The following is a 22,344-nucleotide window of genomic DNA, read 5'->3' as shown; positions in this document are numbered from 1 at the left end:
GGCATGGGTCACTTAGTAGCCTGTTGTTTTACAAAAAGGGCTTCCAGGGGGGGATGGTGGTGTGAGATTTCGGGTTTACTCAATCCTCCTTTTTTTTCCATTCTCGTTTACCTTCCTCTCACTTCATCCTACTCCCTCTTTCTTTCCCCTCTTCCTCTCCTTATTGTGTCTCTAACCATCTTCATCCTCTTTCTTCTTCTATCATGAGTGCAAGTTTTATCTACTCTGGGCAATATGATTGCTTCCATTGTCAAGAAACATGGGTATCCTGGTCATGTGCATGGCTATGGTGAGGGTGAATTAATCCTACAATGTGATTAGTGCTACAATGTGATTAGTGCTAAGCTAAGGTGAATTAATACTACAATGTGATTAGTGCTATGCTAAGGTGGGTGACACCTAAGTGCAATCATGATGAATAAACGAAACTAATTAAGCTTTAGACTAAAGCACAATTAGGTCACAAGATTGAGACTTGTACTCATAAAGAGGCTTGAGAGCTTGCTTCATTATTACGAATCACGTTACTTCGTTAAAGATATTGCATCCTCTACCTCTCAAGGTTTATCCTAGTGGTACTGCACTTACCTCATGAAGGGGAGGTACATGGTTCGAATCTACCAACTCCCATAGTGGAAAGTGATGGCATGTAATTTAGTACCCTCCCTCACATTAAGAAGAAGAAGATGTTGCACGTAACCCTTACATTAAGAAGAGGAAGATATTCCATCCTTTTCATTATCGATCTATATGCATGAACATGAATACCTAAAAAACAACTTAAAGAATATCTCCATCTATTCATAAAAGCTACCATTTATGTTCTTTGAATCATAATTACACAACTAGACAAAGATCTTGCTCTCTCTCTCTTTCTCTCTCTCATGCGCGCGTGCACATACACACGCACACACGTATGCACACACGCACACGTGCACGCACACACACACATAATGTGTGTTTATATGTGTGGGTGTGTGTATCTACATTCTAAACTTAAAGTAAGAGGGCATGGACCTAATAATGCATTGTCTTGTGAAAATGGAAGTGTTCATAAGACTTTACACTTCAAAATGAACACTTTGGGAGAAAAGAGACATGATAGATAAATAAAGTGGAAGTAAGGGAAATGGTTTTTTTCTTTAGAGAAAAGTTAGAAACTTTTACACTACAACTCATAAAAGTTTGTCACTATGATTATTGATTAGATGGCAATAGTGTACTTGTCTAAAAAGCATTCCCAACTGGTTATAATAGCATCACCTTGATATCTTTTTAAACAACTCTAGAATATTAGAGAGATGCAATTTTGGTTAACTAAAAGGACGGCTGTTGTTAAGGGAAAAAAACTTAGCCATCATGTTTCAAGACCATGCACAATAGATAATCGACGATGAAGAATGTGGACGAGTGGTTATTTCATGAAGAGAAAGGAGCCACTACGCATCATCATGATGGATACACATGGCATTCTATTTTGCATACGACTTTGTTGCATTTTCAAGTGCGATGGCATGTAAGATGATGCCATCCTCTACAAAGGGAAAATAAGGAACATGAGTTAAGAAATTCAAAATAATATGGTTCATCTTATTAATGAGAGAGAGAGAGAGAGAGAGAGAGAGAGAGAGAGAGAGAGAGAGAGAGAGAGAGAGAGAGAGAGAGAGAGAGAGCTAGCATTGGTTATGGTATTATGCTCCACTTTTATTTGGGTTTTCTAAAGCTTCCAGAGTCTCTCCCCAACATGTTATTTTAATATATCAATATTTGCATGAATAGTTGAAGAAACGACTAACATTCGGATGTTCGCTTAACTTTTTTAGCTTGTTTTGATCAACTAGAACTCGATTTTACTATTTTGAGGTGCCTTGTGGACAATAGTCTTGCTTCTTAATGTTCGCTTAACTTTTCTAGCTTGTTTTGATCAACGAGAATTCTATTTTTCTATGTTGAGGTGCCTTGCCTTTGGACAATAGTCTTGCTTCTTCTTTTGCATGACTTCATACTACTCGCCAATCATTGGATAAGAGTATGGGAATGGCCGTTGGGGAGGCATTTTTTTGGCAGAGGGCGACTGACAATAGTTGGAGCCCTTTCCAGAAAACAAGGCCCCACCCACCACGGACGTAACGTAACATCACGGTCGTGCGGGCAGGCGGTGGAGTAGGGAACATTCTGAGGTAGATGCGAATAAACAAATGAACTAGAATTTGCCAGGTTAGATTTCGTGCAGACTGTGCAGGTTAGTCAATGTGATAGAGCAGGCAGCATTCCGAGGGGGACAAGCATACAAACGAGAATGTGCTAGGTCAAATTTCGTTCATTTTGTGCTTGACTTGTAGAGATGGTGGTGGATTTTTTGCTAGTTCCAACGACCATGAGAAAAGAGGGGGAGGGAGCGAGTGTAGATTCGAACTCATGCTTGCATAGTAAAGCTTGAACACTTTACCACTAAGGCTCCTCACCGCCCCCTAGTCAAAAGATTTTGAGACCACCCTTAGATGATGTTGGTTGTCATGTGCGAACATTCCCTGGCCAAATCCATGCTATATTTTCTATTTGCAAGCTACTAGTGCTACCACGTAATTATGCCATACACCGTGTGATAGAGTCATCCAAACAACTAACTTCATCGTGTGAACCCTGCCTAAGAACCATTTGCAATGAACTAACGGTGCCACACGTTTGGAGCGTGCGGATGCGTAGGTGGAAAGAGGGACGGCCAAAACATTTTTTGATTAGTCAAAGCCGAGGGGGCGTCTGGTTGAGCAAGTCTAAGGCAACAACCTTCTTCACACTTCACAGACAGCAACAGTGAAAAAGAAAGCTGCAGCAGGCCTTTCTGTGCCTATGCGCCCGCGCTTGCCACAGGCTATGGTGTTCCCCCTGTCAGCTTTGAAACCCTAAATTTTTTCGATCCTCTCGTCTCTTCCGCCGCGTTTGCTTCTTCATACTTCTCCGCCGGCCTTTTCCGTCTCACGACTTCAGCAGTCTGATGTTGCCCTAGTTTTCCCCGCCTGCTGCAGGAGACCGAATTGTATGGGTTTTGGAGAAATCATGGTTAAATACTGTGTGAAGTGGAGAAATTATGGCAGATTGAGGAAGAAAACCCTAGCAGTCTGAGGAGAAACCTTAGCAGTCTGCGAAAGAAGCCCTATCAGTCTGCGGAGCACTCTGTAGGTGAAGCCGTAGTAGTTTTCACATGAAGTTCCAGCGGAGTTTGCAGATGAAACACTTGACTAACAGCGCGAGAACAGCCGTAACTGATTTGCTTTAATATATGTAAAAAACGCAGTTGATTCAGCGATCTTGCATCTCCTGGCATCTTCGAAGACGGAATTTGGTACAAGCTCTATAATTCTCGCCATGAAACCACCGCCACGGTAGAGGGACCGTTTAGGCGCCATGAATGTTTTCAGGAATTATCCGGTAGGGTTTCCCTAGCTGCCACATTACAGAGGATTTTTCCAGCATGTGTTTCTTCTTCAAAGTTTCTTCAGGCGTGGTTGCCTCCGTGCAGCTTAGCTGCGGATATCGGTGACCCTGAATGCCACAGATCAGAGGATGTAAGTAGTTCTAGTTGCTAAACAGCTTATTAATTGCCGCAGTGCTCACAAAGCAGAGGATAACATTTGCCTTAATTGCCACATAGCAGGAAATCTCAGTGCCAGCAGCAAGCAGATCATCCTGTGGCTTCGCTATGGTTCTCTGGCTGTTCCTGTTAGAGTGAGCTCCGGCCCTTGACGATGATGCTGCCTAGGGGCTTGTTTGGCTGGTCGCCTCCACACGTACAGCCATTGACCCCTGTCTCGGAGGTTTCCGAACCACCAGAGTCTCCTTCTCCCTACTTGGATGTGGGAGCTGATGCCATCCCCGTTGACGAAGATGGACTTCCCGAAGAAATTGAAGAGGCAGAGCCTCCACCTGCTGCTGTGCCTTTCTTTAGGTTGTTTGCATATGCTACCCCATTTGACTGGTTTCTGATGGTCATTGCTGCCATAGCAGCTGCAGCTCATGGAGCCGCCTTGCCAGTCTATCTCCACTTCTTCGGACAGATTATCAATATGTTCAGCTCGCAAGACTTGACTAGTTCTCAGCTGTTTCATGAGTTCACCAAGGTGTGTATGCTTGGACTGTGTCTTTATTCTTCTCCCTGCTAACAGGCAGCTGTCTTATTGCACAAACACAAATGAAGTTTTATGGAAATAAACTTGGATGTTTGTTACGAGACAATTCATCTTGGGAAGCTTAGAGGATAAAGGTTGTGCTTTGTGGACCAGTAAAGTCTACCGAGTTGCCTTATTGGTCCTTTCGTGTGTCGACTTGGTGGAAGTTTGTCTGAATTTGCAGATTTATACATAGCTTGATTTTTTAACTAATTGGTAATGCATTTTCATGGAAATCCTATTAGCCATTCTATAAAGACAGATGTTTCTGGCTCAGAATGTGAGTTTTTAGCAAATTCTGTTTTTTTGCTCATTATTGGCTCAATCTAATGCTGGTTTTCAGGGAGGACACTCTTTATGAAATGGAGGAAGAATTGGCATCATGTTTTGACTAATATATTTTACACAACAATAATTATGATTGAATTATTCTGACCAGTCTGACTCCTTTCCTATATTTTGACTGATATTTTACACACTTACACCAATGTTTATGATTGAATTATTCTGACCAGTCTGACTCCTTTCCTATGTTTAAGTTATGTTAACAAGCTTTGTGCATGCCCCAAAAAGGAGGAACTATTTAACATAGAAAATGGACAATGCTGTTGGATCATGCCTTGCACCACTCCATGTGCTTATGCCTTAATATAAGCTGTCTTCTTTTTGCCAGCATTGGCCTTACCCAATGTCAATGGATTTCTGAAGGCTAGCATGTATGCTATGCCACTTTGTCAATATTTGATGAGTGGTGGATGTAATTTTTGCAGCATTCTCTTTCTATCCTGTACGTTGCAGTGAGTGCCCTGGTTGCAGGCTGGATCGGTAAGCACTTGTGTTATCAATCAGTTCAACTAGACCGTTTTATTCTGTGTGTGATGATCATAATTTTTATATAAGCTTTTGTTTCAACAGAGGTGTCATGCTGGATCTATACAGGAGAAAGACAGACAGCACGGATACGCTCCAGTTATGTGCGCGTCTTGTTTAACCAGGATATGGGATTTTTTGACACTTATGGAAACAATGGGGATATTGTCAGTCAAGTTTTGAATGATGTAGTCCTCATACAGTTCACCTTGAGTGAGAAGGTGAGATTTTCACATTACTGGGGAACTTTGCTTCAGCAGTTGGAATTAAAGTACGCGAGGTGCTTCTATGGTGTTCTTGAAGTCATGTATACTTCTGTATTTCTCCTATCTTATGCAAAATCTTTCAATGAATATTGCAAAAGCTCACAGATGTAGGTAGTAGGTTCATAATAGTATCAAGAGGCAAGAAAGAAGTGACTGTATTAAGAATGCTCTTGCTGTATTATATCTTTCATAGTGTCCAATTGATGAAGATGTTCAAATTACTCCCTTTGTGCACACAGTGTAGCTTTTAATCTCAAGACTAAATACCTAACAGGTGGGAAACTATATACACAACATGGCAACCTTCCTAGGAGGCCTTGTTGTGGGGTTTGTCGGCAGTTGGCAAGTTGCTCTGGTTACTTTAGGGACTGGGCCATTCATTGTGGCTGCAGGAGGCATTTCAAATATCTTTCTACACAAGCTTGCTGAAGATATTCAAGATGCATATGCTGAAGCTGCCACGATAGCAGAGCAGGTAGTGATCGATTTTTTTTTCTCTTACAGTTAGGTTATGTGGTAGTGATCATTTTTGTTATCGTACATGAAATGCTTTCATGTTGGTGGAAATGTAGGCAATTGCTTATATTCGGACACTCTATGCGTTCGCAAACGAGACACTTGCCAAATACTCTTATGCCAATGCTCTTCAAGCCACGCTGCGATACGGTGTGCAAATTAGTTTGGTACAAGGGCTTGGTTTAGGTTTTACCTATGGACTTGCCATCTGCTCATGTGCTTTGCAATTGTGGTTTGGGCGATACCTTGTGACAAGGGGTCTTGCAGATGGGGGCGATGTAGTGACTGCATTGTTCTCTATAATCTTGAGTGGCCTGTAAGGAACTTTCTTTATTTTTGTTGTTGTTCTCATGTAGCTCTATTTTAATTTTTTTTCTGGTACAAGCAGCAGGGTTAAATATAAATGAAGAATTTCTAAAAACAGCTAGTCTAGTAATGCTGCTGGTGTATTGGGGACTCAATATTGCTTTCTATGATGTGCTGAGTTTGTACGTTTCTTCTGTAAGGGGCTTAAACCAGGCGGCAACAAACTTTTATGCCTTCGAGCAGGGAAGAATTGCAGCACACAGGCTCTTCGACATGATAAGTAGGTCATCTTTTAGTAACAACGAGGATGGGAAGGCTTTGATCAATGTTCAGGGGAACCTTGAGTTTCGAAATGTGTATTTCAGCTATCCATCCCGCCCAGATATACCTATATTGAGTGGTTTTTTTCTTAACATACCTGCTAGAAAGACGGTTGCCTTGGTTGGAAGGCATGGTTCTGGAAAAAGCAGTATCATTTCTCTGATAGAGCGTTTTTATGATCCCACATTAGGTATGTGCTCTTTATTAGGCCTGTGATGGACTTGCTTTTTTGCTTTGAATGTAAGGAATGAGCTAAACTGAGAGATGCTTGTCATTTTAGGTGAAGTTCTGTTAGATGGAGAAAATATCAAAAATTTGAGGGTGGAGTGGCTTCGGAGTCAGATAGGGTTGGTAAGCCAGGAACCTGCCTTATTTGCATCGAGCATCAAAGAGAATATTTTGTATGGTCGCTCTGCAAGTATGGATGAAGTTGAAGAGGCTGCAAAAATTGCACATGCCCACACTTTTATCAGCTCCCTTCCAGAGGCTTATGACACCCAGGTAGTTACACTGCCAGCAACAGTGTTCCAGCATGACTATTGGAATAGGGATCTTTCTGCACCACAGTGAGATTTTTGATTGCAGTAATATGTTTTCTGCAGGTTGGTGGGGCTGTCCTTGGTCTGTCTGAGGATCAGAACCTAAAGCTAGCAATAGCTAGGGCAGTGCTAAAAAATCCTTGTATTTTGCTGCTAGAAGAGGTCACAGGTGCTCTCGATATTGAGGCTGAACGAGTTGTGCAGGAAGCTCTGGACTTGTTAATGCTTGGTCGCTCCACTATTGTGATTGCTCGGCGCCTTTCTGTAGTTCGAAGTGCAGATATAATTGCTGTCTTAGAGGAAGGTCAGCTTGTTGAGCTGGGAACTCATGAGGATCTGTTAGCTGCTAATGGCTTGTATACAGATCTTATTCGGCATGAAGAGGCTGCAAAACCTCCGAAGCGGTAAGACGGCTTTGTTTTAAAGCTTTTAAAGTTCTATCAATGCAATGAAGTTTGATATAAATAACAAGGGTCTTTGGGTGTTTGAGTATTGAAGTTGCACTTCTTACAAACATCTCTGGGTTTGTCATGCCATCTGTGGTATCCCCTAGAAATATGAATGAATTCATGTAAAAGTATTTTAACCATTTGTGTATAAACACAAAAATCATTCGATTTTTCTCCAGGGTATCAGCAAAGCCTTTCAGAGAACTTACAGCTTCTCAATCACAGAAAGAACAGGCTGTTGCTCCGTTACATAGGGAAGCCCCAATGTCACCAGTTCATCAAGAACCACAGCCATTACAGCTCATAAAATCCCCTTCGCTGCAGCGTCAACATGGAGCTCATGCGTTGCATTTGTTTGATTACAACAACATTCAGGAGTCTCCGAAGCTGCATAGCCCTCCAACTGAACAGAAGTATGACAATAACATGCCCTTTGACATACACGAGAAGGTCTCGTTTGTAAACAAGCGCCAAGACAGTTTTGAAATATGCCTGCCTTCTCTACCCAAATTAGATATTCATGCAATACAGAGGCTTTCTTCGAGTCATTCTGATCCAGAGTCTCCTGTATCTCCACTATTGACATCTGATCCTAAAAATGAAAGATCTCACTCTAAAACATTCAGTAGAGTCAATATGCATTATGGAGATCCTGGGCCAGATGTGAACATTGAAGACTCAACAGAGAAGATAAGTAACCAACCTCCATCTTTGTGGCGACTTGCAAAACTGAGTTCTCCAGAATGGCTTTATGCAATCCTTGGGAGTTTGGGTGCTGCGATATTTGGTTCATTCAATCCTCTTCTAGCATTTGTCCTTGTTCAGGTGGTGCAGAATTATTACGAAGTGCAAACAGATGAGAGGCATGCAAAGTATGAAGTGAATAAATGGTGCCTTGTGGTGGTAGGAATGGGTATAGTAACAGTGGTGGCCAATTTTCTCCAGCATTTCTACTTTGGAATCATGGGGGAGAAGATGACAGAGCGAGTTCGCAGAATGATGTTTTCAGGTACACTTGAATGCCCCCCCTCCCCTAGAGAGCTGTTTTGGCATGATTACAATTGCAGATCTTGACGTTTGGCATGAATGTTTTGACTGCAGCTATCTTAAGAAATGAAGTTGGTTGGTTTGACAAGGAGGAGAACTGTACAGATTCTCTGAATATGCATTTGGCTAATGATGCCACATTTGTTCGAGCTGCTTTCAGCAATCGTCTCTCAATACTTATCCAGGACTTGACAGCCATGATTGTAGCATTTGCGGTGGGAATCACATTAGAATGGCGGGTTGCTGTAGTTGCTCTTGCTACTGTTCCATTCCTCACAGTTTCAGCGGTGGCTCAGGTTGGTTTGTAGTGGTTGTAAATTTTACATTGAAAATTGTTGCTCTAAAAATGCTTATGAACAGGTGAAGTGGGGATTCCTCTAGTACTATTTATCCTTGCCTGTGGCCTGAAAAGGTGTGAATACTTGGTTTTATGGTCAAGAATGGGGATGTATATCTCTAGAATAGCAGGCATTGGTCCCACTATATCTCGTCAGAGTATAGTGAAAGAAAAACCCATTTACTACAGCTGCAAGTGTGAAAGCAGATTGGGCAACAAGCCATAGCACCTTCTTGCAAGTGAAGGTGTAAGAAGTAGATGATTGATAACTCAGCTGCACAAGATTCTGTAATTCTTTACTCTGCATCGACAAGTTTTGAGTATCTAGACATCAAGGCAGAATAAAAAGTTCACCTTGAAAACCTTAGAATTATGACAGGGAAAAGAGCACAGGGGGGTTGTTATATTGGGCTACTGATCTACTTCAGCAAAAAACCTTTTGAACACGAGTCTATTTGTTGTGATGAAATCGAAGGTGACCTATGTCCAGGCCGTGTGAAACCGGCCTTCAGAGACTTGACGGGCGGTGAGCACAACTTAATCACACTTAAAACTCTTTATGAACTGGAATAATAAACTTTGCAAGAGAAAAAGATAAAGAGATGGAGCTAGAGCGCTCCTGCACAAGAGTCCAATAGGCCCTAAAGCGTGGCGCCCCCGCAGGTATTTATTTATCTCTTGAAGTTGGCGTAGCCCTTGTACAACTTCCGGGAAGAGAATTCCTTGTTTCACGTAGAGGGAGTCTCTTCGAAGCTTTCACCCAATTTCTTTTGTGGGTTACAATGGGCCTTGGCCCCCTTTTTATACAAAATTTGGCTAAAAAGCCCAACTTTTTCTTTTATTATGAAATCTCATCGAATGCTTTTGTTTTATTAAAAAAAACTCGCACATGGGAGATTTTTTTGAACGCTGCTTTTCTCTTTTCTTTCTGCGTTTTGGTTTCAGTGCTTCTCTCTCTCTACGTTTAGGTTTCAGTGCTGCTCTCTCTCTCTCTCTCCTGTTCCGCTGAAGCCTGGCGCCCCTGCCACGTGGCAGTGCCACATCATTAGGACGGCTGCAGTGCCACGTTATCTGGATGGGCTGCCTGGCCTGTTGGGCTGCGCTGCATGGCTGCCTTTGCTGTTGCGTTATCATACTGCTCTCTAGTCGCTGCCCTTGGCCACCCCAATGCTGTCCCGCCAGGCTGCCCCTTAACCGCTCCTTATGCAGTCCTTTGGGTTACCCTTGGGTGGCCTTCTAGGTGGCCCTAGGGTAGCCCCTTGGGCTGCCCTTGACTGCCCAACAAGATAGAGATGGTCTCAGTTGCATCTGCAACACAGTAAGAAAAACATACCAAAAACACACATACACACACACACACACACACATGTACATGTACATACATATGAGCATGCACACACATGTACACACACACACCAAGCATGTATCTGTACCCACACGTGTACAAACTTATACATGCACATACAGAGTAAAACGTGATCAGTGAATGTTAAACATGCTTAAAACATAATCACAGTGCTTAAGAAAAGAGGTAAAATACTCAGTCTTGTAACATACCCCCCTCTTAAAACAAAGCAATCGTCCTCGATTGCTCAGTCAAAGGATCTGCCAAACTGAAACAGAACCTAAGAGAGCAATGAGAAAGCTATGTCCTGTCAATTGAAACAGAACATCCAGAATAACATAAATCAAGAGTCATTCACAAAATCGGCATCCACTTCATGAATAGTCATGTCCCCCTGGATGCTTTACCTGCTTTGCTCATGGCCATCCCACAGGACCCATGATCAGTAGTACATCATGAACATGAGTAAACACTGATGCATCAAAGCAAGCATACATGCATACCCATAAATACTTCTTGAGGTATTCTCATATATTTTTAACCTTGGATTCCATAACATATAACATCTCAAAAGTATCTATATACATGCATATCAAACGAAAGTCTGGAATAGGCGTCCCCATTCTCTCAAAAGATCCATATATCCATGAATCAAACCATGTGACTAGTACACATATATCATAGAAGTCCCATAGGCAGATATAGTGTCTAGTATCTCGGGTGTGCTAATAAGAAGAACACCAAGCGACGTCTAAATCTCATCCAAGTGAGCTCTGTGACAAGGGAGCAGAGTCACCCCCCTCGAGTAACAGGTAGTACTCCAGAATCCACAGTTGAACCTGTTGAAGCACTTTGTAAGGTAGGCTCCAAACCAAAAGCCTCGAGGTAAAGTTTTAGTATCCTCGGTGAATTTGCCAAGTCACCCTCCTCCATTCACTTCGAATCCATAGGTGAATAGTTCACAAACTTCACTAGATATCAACGTGAAACTTTTCCTCTGACTTTTCTTTCCTTATGTGCCAAAATCTGTTCTGGTTGAAGAATCTCATCTAGTTCTTCTACCTCTAGTTGCGGCTCATCAACCTGATCTGTAGGCACCTCACCTCTGAAAGGGCTAAGAAGACTCACATGGAATGCATTATGAATCCTCCAATGATCTGGTAACCGAAGACGATAAGAAATATCACTCATCTTCTCAATCACTTGAAAAGGCCCATAATACTGCATACTCAGTTTAGGATATAAGCGCTGTTTACCCTTTATCTTCCTGAGTCTAGCCTTCTCAAATCTCAAAAGCACCCAATCACCCAAATCAAAAACCAATGATCGACGGTGAAGGTTTGCTGCTTTCCTTTGTTTCTCTTGAGTCCTTTGAAGAGCCAACTTGACCTTCTTGTAAGCCTCATCCATATTCTCCACAAAACGGTCTGCCTCAAAGATCTTATCCTTTGTATGCAGGATTGGTGTTACTTTCTTCCTGCCTTCCACAATCTCGAAAGGTGCCTTACCTGTCGAAGTGTGAATCGTGTTATTGTAAGCAAACTCCACCAAAGGAAGATACTTTTCCCACTATTCCTTATGATTTGAAACATAACACTTGAGAAGATCCAATACAACTGAGTTGGCAATTTTCGATTGCCCATCTGTTTGTGAATGAAAAGAGGATGAGAACTTCAATGAAGTCTTCATGTTCTGAACAATGCTCTCCAAAATAAACTCGTCATTCGATCACTAACAATAGATGTGGGCATCCCATGGTACTTGAAGATATTTGTCAAAAATATCCTTACCATTTGCTCTGCATTAATCTTCTTCCTGACTGGAATGAAATGGGCTTGCTTGCTGAAACGATCCACGATAGTTTGGATGCCATCATTCCCACTCTTTGTCCTAGAAAGGCACTTCATAGACAGATGGTCCATGTGTTGTCACATTTAAAGCATCTTCCTTTCCTCAAGTAAGTAGGTTTTTGTTGTTTGGGCTATCCAAGATTAAATCCCTTGCCCCTTGCTTCTTTTCTTGGAAGATTTGGTGTCCTTAAAGTTCTTTTAGATGAGTTGCCTGGACTTTTCGGTTCTGGACCAACCTGGGGCTTCCATTTTAATGAATACAAGGCTGTATTAGACTGCCTAAACTTTGTGTAGGTGCTTCACAACTGTGGCTGAATAAGTTTGCGCAAGGTATGGTTAGGTGAACTTTATGCCCTTTTTAAATGGTGAGATGGAGTTTGGATTTGAACTTTCACAAATTTTTTGTCTCCAAAATCTGCATTAAAAGGAGTTATTTTTTTTTTCGGGAAAAGAGTCCTATTAGTTAATAAAGAGAAATAGCCATGAAGGGCTAGATACAACCACGAAGGGCTAGATACAAACTCGCCTCCATATATGGGGCGGGAAACACATAATCAAGAGATGGAGAAAGATGCACTTTTCTCCGGCTGGCCGCTCTATGAGGAGAAGGCTATCTCAAAAGGGGGGGAAGGGGAGAATAGCCACACAGGTGGTCTGTAATGTCAAGTGGGATCACCACCTCTGTCGGTGAGAAAAGGGCCAGGCCGCTAGAGCCTCAAGAAAGTTTCCCACCGCTTTCGCGTGTGGTTAGAACCACACGCGTGTGGTTAGAACCACCCTGCAACTTCCCCCAACTGATTGTGGAGGGTATGGATGATGTCGAGCCAAATGCTCGTGATGGACTCCGTGTGGTTAGAACCACCCTGCAACTTCCCCCAACTGACTGTGGAGGGTATGGATGATGTCGAGCCAAATGCTCTTGATGGACTCCGCATGCAGAGTGTGGGTACTCTCGATGGCTTCGTTGCATCTAGATCGCCATATGTTCCAGGTTGCAATGCTACTACAAATTTCCCATCTCTAACATGAGCCTGGTCTCCAGTGGTCAGTTGTTGGGGCTTTGACTGGTACTGCCGAAATATGGAGGTGAGAGACGTGAAGGGCATTAAAAGGAGTTATATAAAGAACCATCTTCTAATTTTCTTGATGTAGGAATCCACTGACTTGCTGTTTTGTATAAGCCAATCCTAGTCTTGCTGTACTTTTTTTCAAAGTTTACACTCAGAAATTGTTGATAGTTCCACGAATCTTCTCTTTCAAATAGATGGCCACATGTCTAAACTTGTACTTCTTCGTGAAGTCCTCGTTGTGGAAGGCTATCTCAAACTGGTGGATGGAAGGTAGAGCTTTGTTGACGTTCATCTTTCCATAGAAGTTCTTGAACTCGATGTCTTATAAACATAGTAGCAACAAAACATGTTTCGTTCCTTGGGGAGAGTATGAAACGTCATATATATTTTTTTATAAAAAGATTAATGGGGCCCAATGTGATAGCGATCCAAGTTTCCCCAATCTCCCAATTTGCCCTACTTACCCAAATTTTCTAAATTACCTAATTTTATCCCAAGTATCCAAAATTTTTTCTATTTTCGTCAATTCTCTCAAACCTTGCAATTTTTTCTAATTATGCAAATAGCATCAAATTTCACCCTAGCTCAATTAAATTTCACAATGTTTACTAATTTTTCAAATTCTGTCAAATTGAAATCCCTCTCTTTCCTTCTCCCAAAATTTTTTCAATTTTTAAAAATTTCCAATGTTCCCAATTTTCGCAATTTTATTGCTAAAGGGAAGGGAAGGGGGGGGGGGAAAGAATAACTACACAGGTGGTCTCTAATGCCGAGTGGGATCACCAAAGGGCCAGGCTGCCAGAGCCTCAAGAAAGCTTCCCGCTCCGCTGGTCAGAACCACCCTCAACTTCCCCCACTGACCGTGGAGGGTATGGATGACGTTGAGCCAAATGCTCCTGATGGACTCCGCAGGTGGAGTGTGGGTACCCTTGATGGCTTCGTTGCATCTAGATTGCCATATGTGCCAGGTTGCAATGCTACTGCAAATTTGTCAAAGTCACAACGTAGTAGCAGCACGCACACCACCCTAGGGCACTGAGCATAGTTGTCAGGTACGAAAAGTTCGATTTGTTATGGTATGTTCAAATACGGTCTTGAAACGCACCGCTAAATTTTGAATATAAAAATACGGTGGAGTTACGGTCCATTTAAAAAATACTTAAATATAAAAATACGGTGGAGGAAGAAGGAGATGATTGAGAGAGTCTAGAGGGGAGAGAGGCTTGAGCCTTGAAGGAGAGCTCAAGGGAGAGGATAGACTTGAGCAATGAGCACTTGTGAGGGGAGGGTTGAGCAATGAGCACTTGTGAGGATGGGGTTAGGGGAGGGGATATTATATAGATAATAGAATGAGGCTTAAGCAAAGGCTAAAGTCTAAAAAAGTCCAAAAAATGCCCAAGAAACGGCTCTCCAAACGATCAAAAACGGCACCCAAAACGGTAAATAAAAATAGCGAAAAAGGGTAAAAAAACAGTCCCAAAAAAAACCAGTCAGAAAAAAAGGACAAAAAAACGATCGAATCCCAATCGACCATACTGCCACCGTATTGAACCGTACCGTACGTATTGACCGTACCGAATTGTACCTCCTGGGTGGTGCGCGAACCGGGTGCCACTATGGCATTGAGCAACTCTTGTGGCTTGGCTCCCATCTCCTAGCCGTTGCTCCCCCCCAAAAACCCGGCCGGAGGAGATATCTATGACAAGGTGTCACCACACCCTATATATGGCTCTTCGACTTCCCATGCTCTTGCATATGGGTCTAGTCATGCGATAACTCGAGAGTAGCTACGAGAATTGCTAGCTCCAACACCCTCCTTTAATTCGAGCACCTCGATTAAACAGAGGTTAGGACCGCCTAGGACACCACAGGCCGAGCTCTGATACCATGTCAAAGTCATGCATCAGCAACATGCACACCACCCTAGGGCACTAAGCAACGTCGGTGGCTGGGCTCCCATCTCCTGGCCGTTGTTCCCTCCCAAAAACCTGGCCGGAGGAGATATCTATGACAAGGTGCCACCACACCCTATATATGGCTCTTTGACTTCCCATGCTCTTGCATATGGGATAATCCACCACAACTTCTAGTCATGCGATAACCCGAGAGTAGCTACTAGAATTGCCACCTCCAACACCCTCCTTCAATTTGAGCATCTCGATTAAACAGAGGTTAGGACCGCCCAAGACCACACAGTCCGAGCTTTAATACCATGTCAAAGTCACGCAGCAGCAACTCGCACACCACCCTAGGGCATTGAGCAACGTTGGTGGTTGGGCTTCCATCTCCTAGCCTTTGCTCCCCACCAAAAACCCGGCCGGAGGAGATATCTATGACAAGGTGCCACCACACCCTATACATGGCTCTTCGACTTCCCATGCTCTTGCATATGGGATAATCCACCACAAGTTCTAGTCATGCGATAACCCGAGGGTAGCTACAAGAATTGCCACCTCCAACAAAATCTCCCATCTCTAACATGAGCCCGGTCTCCATTGGTCAGTAGATGGGGTTTTGACTGGTATTGCCGAAATATGGAGGTGAGAGACCTTAAGGGCATTAAAAGGAGTTACTTAAAGAACCGTCTCCCAAATTTTCTCGATGTAGGAATCCACTGACTTGCTGTCTTGTTTTAGCCAATCCTAGTCTTGCTGTACTTTTTTTCAAAGTTTACACGTAGAAATTGTTGATAGTTTCACGAATCTTCTTTGCTATCCACTAATTGCTAGCTGTCTGTCACCAATTGGCCGACCATTTGGTCCATCTCCAGATTTGTGTCTCGTTCACTTGAGGCCAGGCCGGTGTCTCATGTGAAGGGGCCAGTATTTTTGCATAACATGGACGGGAGCCAGATTGGTGCCACCCGTGTATGACCTTGACTGTGTTCTATCCATGGGATTGTCACGCCATGGAAGAGCCAGTATTTGTGCCGTGTCTTACCTATGGGACTGTCACTCCATAGGGAGGCTCGTGCGTGGATCTGTGTCTTACCTATGGGACTGTCACTCCATAGGAAGACCAAGATTTATGTTTTCTGTCGTGCCATCATTGTGCCCGACAGATGTTTAGTACTTGTTCCATGAATGGGAGATATGTCCATGATACTGTTTGCACATGCATTCATGTTTTGCATGTTTGGAACTGTTTTCGCATGACTTGTATTTTTGTGTTTGCCTGCTTGACGTGCCACTTACTGAGCGGGGACGCCTGCCAGTGTGAGTCGTGAAGTTTGCTCTGTCTTCTGATGAGTTTTGTTGCATGTGAACAGGTGGCAAGTGTATTGCACTTGTTTACTTTATAGCATTCTTTTTAACCTTTGTTTTTATAAGGTGGCAAGTTCACATTCATTAAAGAGTGGGCACCCTCCCAAATATTTAATGATGTCCTTGATAGGGTGGGCACACGTTTTAATCATGAAGGGTAAAGGGAACCCTTTATGTGTGGGGGTGGGTGCATGGCCACCTACCCACCCCCCACCTTGGAACTGGCCGCCTCCATGCAAGCTAGGGGGGCCGGCTAGCTGTTGGATGTGTTCTCTCTCCAACACCTACAAAGGAGCGACCACCTCACCAGCTTGGGGATGACTGGCAGGCGATCATCTCTTCTCCGCTTGCCCTCAGGTTGCTGCTCTCTCTCTCCGCAGGCGGCTGCCCACTCCGCAGGCGGCTGCGCTCTCCACAGCAGTTGGCTGCGCTCCTCCCCTCCATAGGCGGCTGTGCTCTCCACAGCAGGCGGCTGCGCTCCTCCCCTCCACAGGCGGCTGCGTGGGGCTGCGCTTCCCTCCTCCACAGGCGACTGCGCTCCTCTCCACAGGCGGCTGCGCTTCCCTCTACAGGCAGCTGCGCCCTCCTCCACCGGCGGCTGCGCTCCTCCCCTCCACAGGCAGCTGCGTGGGGTTGCGCTTCCCTCCACAGGCAGCTGCGTGGGGTTGCGCTTCCCTCCTCCACAGGCGGCTGTACAGGTGGCTGCGTTTCCCTCTACAGGCGGCTGCGCTCCTCTCCATAGGTGGCTGCGTTTCCCTCTACAGGCGGCTGCGCCCTCTTCCACAGGCGGCTGCGTCCCCAGACCTCCACAGGTGGCTGCACCCAGGCCTCCTCTCCATTCAACAGGCGGCTGCGCTCAGATCTCCAGGCGGTTGCACTTACACGCCTTGGGTATTTGTCTTCCACTAGCGAGCTACAAGTAAGTGGATTGAGATTTAAGTAAAAGGACTTTGATGTAAATCTGATAAGGGATATTCTCTATTGCTAACACCCGTTCGGTGCCGGGTAGTCCAAGCTTCTGGAGAAACACGGTCCATGGGTGCCGAGATTGGGAGAGCCAGGCGTTAGTACGGGAGCGCATGTTTGTGTGTGGTCCTGGAACACCAGTGGGGCACTCTCCGCGGATTCCAGTGAAGGCACAGGACCGTAGAGACTAGACTACTCAAGTGGGTTGCTCTCCTTCGGAACCCATGGAGCATTGTATTTTTTAAATACTCCCAATAATATATCATATATTGAGGGGGGGGGGTCGGCCCGTTCCGGCCCCAGTGCTGGTGTCCATTGATCAACATTTCATTTCATTTTTATTTTCAGTTGTTATTAAGTTGTCCATTCAAATTGTGATATTTAAATTGTGCTATTACGCGTGTGGGTGTCCAACGGAGTCTATTCCCATTGGACGGGATCGGTTTCACCGTCTCTTTCAAAGAGATGGCCACATGTCTAAACTTGTACTTCTTCGTGAAGTCCTCGTTGTAGAAGGCTATCTCAAACTGGTGGATGGAAGGTATAGCTTTGTTGACGTTCATCTTCCCATAGAAGTTCTCAAACTTGATGTCTTATAAACATAGTAGCAACAAAACATGTTTCGTTCCTTGGGGAGGGTATGAAACGTCATATATGTTTTTTTATAAAAAGATTAATGGGGCCCAATGCGATAGCGATCCAAGTTTCCCCAATCTCCCAATTTGCCCTACTTACCCAAATTTTCTAAATTACCTAATTTCATCCCGAGTATCCAAAATTTTTCAATTTCCTCCAATCTTCTCAAACCTTGCAATTTTGTCTAATTATGCAAATAGCATCAAATTTTACCCAATTAAATTCACAATGTTTATTGATTTTTCAAATTATGTCAAATTGAAATCCCTCTTTCTCTTTCCTTCTCCCAATTTTTTTTAAAAATTTCCAATGTTCCCAATTTTTGCAATTTTATTGCTAAATGTTTTAGGGACATATTTGGGGTTTTTTGAAACACGCATTCCCGCCTCTGTCCTCCTAACTCCATGCGTTTCATGAAGTTACAAAATGTTTTTGAAACGCGTGGTGTTACTAATCATGTAACTTAACCTCTACTATTTAGTATGTTCACCTTTTTCATGTAAAAAGTGTGCTCATAACTACTTAAATGTGTTAAGCATAAGTAAAACTGTGGTCTGGGGCTAACTATGCTAGCCTCTTATGCTAGCCCATTAAGTTGTACATTTATTATTAATGTTTATTTCATGCATGAAAAGGCTCACACGCCTTTCCTTTTGCTCTTCTTGCTGATCCATGGTGGGAGGCTTAATGATGTTGCCGGAGCGCTGACAAACTATCCACCAATAAAGGAAGGCATTGCCCCTCTCGATTTGCTCCTCTTGCTGATCCATGGTGGGAGGCTTAAAGACTTTGCCGGAGCGCAAACAAACCATCCACCAATAAAGGAGTGGGATGCGTCACGGGTTTGTGCCCGGAGCAAAGTAAACCATCCACTCACAAAAGATTGAGTGGGATGCTTTGTAGCAAAATGAACCATCCACCAAAGCGAAAAATATTACTGGCTCTCCTCCATACACATCACAAGGTCGAGCTATGATAATACTATAACATTCGGAAGCTTGGGAGCTTTTGAACTTGTGAATATGATAGAGACGTCGGTGCATTATCCTTGCAAGAACGGGAGAGAATAGAGAAGAGGTGAGAGAGATTAAGAGTGGTGCACAGAACAGCAGATGGGGTCCCAACTACCCACTAAAGGGCCCCCGTAGTATTTTCTTGTATTAGTGCAGTAAGAAGTGAGTACAAAATGGACAGCAAGCTACCCTGAAAATGGACTGAACTGCATGTGCATTTTATCTCAACGGTAAACACACGTACCAACGGAGGGATGAATATGGAGAGACCTGGAACCTCAAAAGACTTGCATTGATCTCCTTCCGGGCTGCTATTGAAGGCGGTCAGAGATGAGCAATATTGATGACCTTCATGCTTGTATTTTCAGCTTCTGACAGGTGCACACAGTGCAACCAAGGCTGAGGTATGCCAGAACACGAAGATGGGAATGAGGGGTGGGAAGCCAGTGGAGCACGCTGACTTGGAGAGACAAGGGGGTAGGCTGACTTGTAAAAGGATCATTTTTTGTGGTTTTGGGCGCCCCTTCATTGCTGCCCATGGGCGCCTGTACATGGCCCCAAAAGTGCATATTTGGCCTCTCCAAATCTGTCCACAATCCCTTGCCTCCTCAATCCCATGTTTTTCCCATTAAATCCCCAACTCAAGGCTAGTATCTAGGATATAGAATTTGCACTTGCTGATGGTAGCGTCCACGTGTCATCCAAGTGCAGGATGCATGTGACAACGTACACTCTGCGGTACAGCCGCGCCGTTCATACCTTCTGCTGCAACTATACGATACCTGCTGCACAGCAATCAGCGCACAAAGATAAGGGATCTTGGGAAACCAAATCGATGCTTTCTCTCAATGATTTTCCCTTTATTCATATCATAGTCACAAGAAATGTTTTGAGGGTTTTGGAGTTTTGTTTCGAAAGCTTTTGTCAAAAATCTACACGCAGGCATGAATGCACTCACACCCCCTTATGCATGCACTCTGACTGACTGACTCATTCATTCCACTGACTTCTGAATCTTTGAAATGTTGCTGTGCAGAAATTGTGGCTTGAAGGATTTGCTGGTGATATACAGGAGGTGCACAAAAAATCTTGTACGGTGTTGGAAAATGCAGTAAGGAATATTTACACTGTTGTGGCGTTTTCTGCTGAAAAAAAGGTGATGGCAGTCTATGACAGGCACCTCTCTAAGATTTTAATGCACAGTTTCTTGAATGGGCAAGCTAGAGGCCTGGCATTTGGGGTCTCTCAGTTTCTCCTTTTTGCATGCAATGCTTTTCTCCTCTGGTATGCAGCTGTAGTTGTGAAAAGGTCCGAAGCAGGTCTGCAAACAGTTCTAAAGCAGTTTATCATATTCTCGTTTGCAACATTTGCTTTGGTGGAACCTTTCGGTCTAGCCCCCTACATTTTAAAACGGCGAAAATCTTTGGTCTCTGTATTTGGGATAATTGACCGCAAGCCTGAGATTGATTCAGATGACTCCTTGGGGCTGCGGCTGCCAAATGTCTATGGAACACTTGAGTTGAGAAATGTTGATTTTAGGTACCCTTCTCGACCAGAAATCATGGTTTTGAACAGTTTCAGTTTGAAAGTGACAGGGGGTCAGACTGTAGCAATTGTTGGAGCATCTGGCTCTGGCAAGAGCACTGTTATTGCCTTGATTGAGAGGTTTTATGATCCACTGTCTGGGCAAGTTCTGCTGGATGGGAAGGATATCAAAACTTTGAATCTTAGATGGCTCCGGAATCACATGGGCCTTGTCCAGCAAGAGCCGGTTCTGTTTTCAACTTCCATCAGAGAGAATATCATATATGCACGCCATAATGCCACTGAAGCAGAAATGAAGGAGGCAGCACGGATTGCAAATGCTCATCATTTTATCAGCAATTTGCAACATGGTTATGATACTCATGTGGGTATGAGGGGTTTAGAGCTTACTTCTGGACAGAAGCAACGGATCGCCATTGCCCGTGTTGTGCTGAAGAATGCCCCAATACTCCTGCTTGATGAGGCGAGTTCTGCAATTGAATCAGAGTCCAGCAGGGTGGTGCAGGAGGCTCTTGAAACTTTGATCATGGGAAATAAAACCACTATATTGATAGCTCATCGTTTGGCTATGATGCGTCATGTGGACATGATAGTAGTGCTTAATGAAGGGCACATTGTTGAAGAGGGCAGCCATGATGCTTTGATGGCAAAAAATGGTCTCTATGCGAGGTTGATGCAGCCACACTTTAAGTCATCTCTACGGCAACAAAGGATAACATAAAATCCACTGCATCAAATATGCTGCTTCCATAGTTTGGAATGTTTTCTGCTGAACCCCAATTGCCTCCGCTCCCCAATTCCCGAAAAGCCACCTCGCCCACCAAACCATTCCTGTCGTGAATTAAAATCCGGTGCAGCAATCATTCTGCCCTATCTTTTTTGCTGAAGTCCACCCCCATGGAGAACCCCTCCCCCCATAACCACTTCCCTACTTCGTCATTCCCCCTTCCTACTCAATCCAAACCATGACTGCCGAATTCTGTTGTGAATTAGTAGCTTCTCTGCAGAAGATTGTGCTAATACGATTTCATGTGAATGGGAAAATGAGCTGTAGGTGTAGCAAAAGCTTGTGTAAGAGGTTCAGGATATAGAGATGTTTGGGCAATTTCCCTACTGAGTTACAGCTATATCAAGCCCAAAAGGCTGCTTTAGGTTGAAGAGCTGTGGTGGAATTTTAACCCCTGAGAAAGTGATAAGGAGGGCTGCCTGTCGTACATGAAACATGGGTTTATATTTTATGTGCAAGTGCTTGTACATATGCGGGGATACATGACACGGGTCCATTGGCCCTCATTGTAGCACACATCACTTCACCAATTTGTTTGGTGCCACCCTCAGTCCAAGCTATGTGCCATATGTCTTATTGAATACAAGGTGATTAAGTTCTTACTCAGCAGACTGAGCATATGAGGGTTTCAGAAGTAGATAGCCTTAAAATATGTTTCATGGTATGTCCAGTTCACAAGTTTTAGAAAGGCTAGTTCTCTTGCTGCTTGCCTCTTGATATGTAGGAGAGTATTAGGTTCGAGTTGTGATTTGCAGGTGTGAAACTGTTGAGACTGGCTCATGGTGACGGGTAATTTGTGCAGTATGCTTGACTCAATTTTTTGGGCTGTCCATCATCGTTACGTGAAAGGTTATAATCAGTTGCAAATGTGCCGCTAAGATGATAAGATGACAGTATGAAATCTCTTGGTTTTGTTATAAGAACAATTTTTCACAGAAGCATGCATATGGTGCTTTATGCAACCTTTGAAGCTCTTCATGGAAGGCTTTGATGTTGTTAGTCATGCCTTTTTTCTAGTTTCCCAAACACTTCAAAAGTTTTGAGCTTCAAAT

At 43.7% G+C, this 22,344-nt stretch overlaps 1 protein-coding gene across 3 annotated transcripts; it reads left to right on the top strand.

Annotated features, from left to right (window-relative positions):
• Positions 1 to 2,662: 2,662 nt before the first annotated feature.
• On the top strand, positions 2,663 to 21,898 carry LOC147630405 (ABC transporter B family member 6-like). Of its 3 annotated transcripts, XM_086810266.1 has the most exons (13): positions 2,741 to 3,566; positions 3,656 to 3,911; positions 4,006 to 4,118; positions 4,937 to 4,991; positions 5,082 to 5,257; positions 5,577 to 5,777; positions 5,875 to 6,134; positions 6,325 to 6,635; positions 6,726 to 6,946; positions 7,048 to 7,388; positions 7,613 to 8,442; positions 8,535 to 8,776; positions 19,997 to 21,898. In XM_086810266.1, the coding sequence occupies exons 3-13, from the start codon at positions 4,065 to 4,067 to the stop codon at positions 21,224 to 21,226; spliced, it is 3,921 nt and encodes a 1,306-aa protein (XP_086666392.1). In that variant the 5' UTR covers positions 2,741 to 3,566; positions 3,656 to 3,911; positions 4,006 to 4,064; the 3' UTR covers positions 21,227 to 21,898. The 3 variants fall into 3 exon arrangements, with proteins under 3 accessions (XP_086666391.1, XP_086666392.1, XP_086666393.1); XM_086810265.1 differs by having other exon boundaries at positions 2,663 to 3,566; positions 3,656 to 4,118; XM_086810267.1 differs by having other exon boundaries at positions 2,771 to 3,911.
• Positions 21,899 to 22,344: the final 446 nt, after the last annotated feature.

Source organism: Cibotium barometz, chromosome 16 (genome assembly GCF_041138505.1).
Source record: "Cibotium barometz isolate CiBa-2024 chromosome 16, ASM4113850v1, whole genome shotgun sequence".
Classification (NCBI taxonomy): domain Eukaryota; kingdom Viridiplantae; phylum Streptophyta; class Polypodiopsida; order Cyatheales; family Cibotiaceae; genus Cibotium; species Cibotium barometz.
This window is presented reverse-complemented; position numbering and strand designations above follow the sequence as displayed.

What these genes read in the sequence shown, in the direction of transcription:
- LOC147630405 (XM_086810265.1), top strand. Translation starts at nt 3,747, where the DNA reads ATGATGCTGCCTAGGGGCTTGTTTGGCTGGTCGCCTCCACACGTACAG. An exon ending in TTTTTATGATCCCACATTAG is followed by an intron (nt 6,636 to 6,725) that starts GTATGTGCTCTT and finishes TTGTCATTTTAG; the next exon opens with GTGAAGTTCTGTTAGATGGA. An exon ending in CAGTTTCAGCGGTGGCTCAG is followed by an intron (nt 8,777 to 19,996) that starts GTTGGTTTGTAG and finishes GTTGCTGTGCAG; the next exon opens with AAATTGTGGCTTGAAGGATT.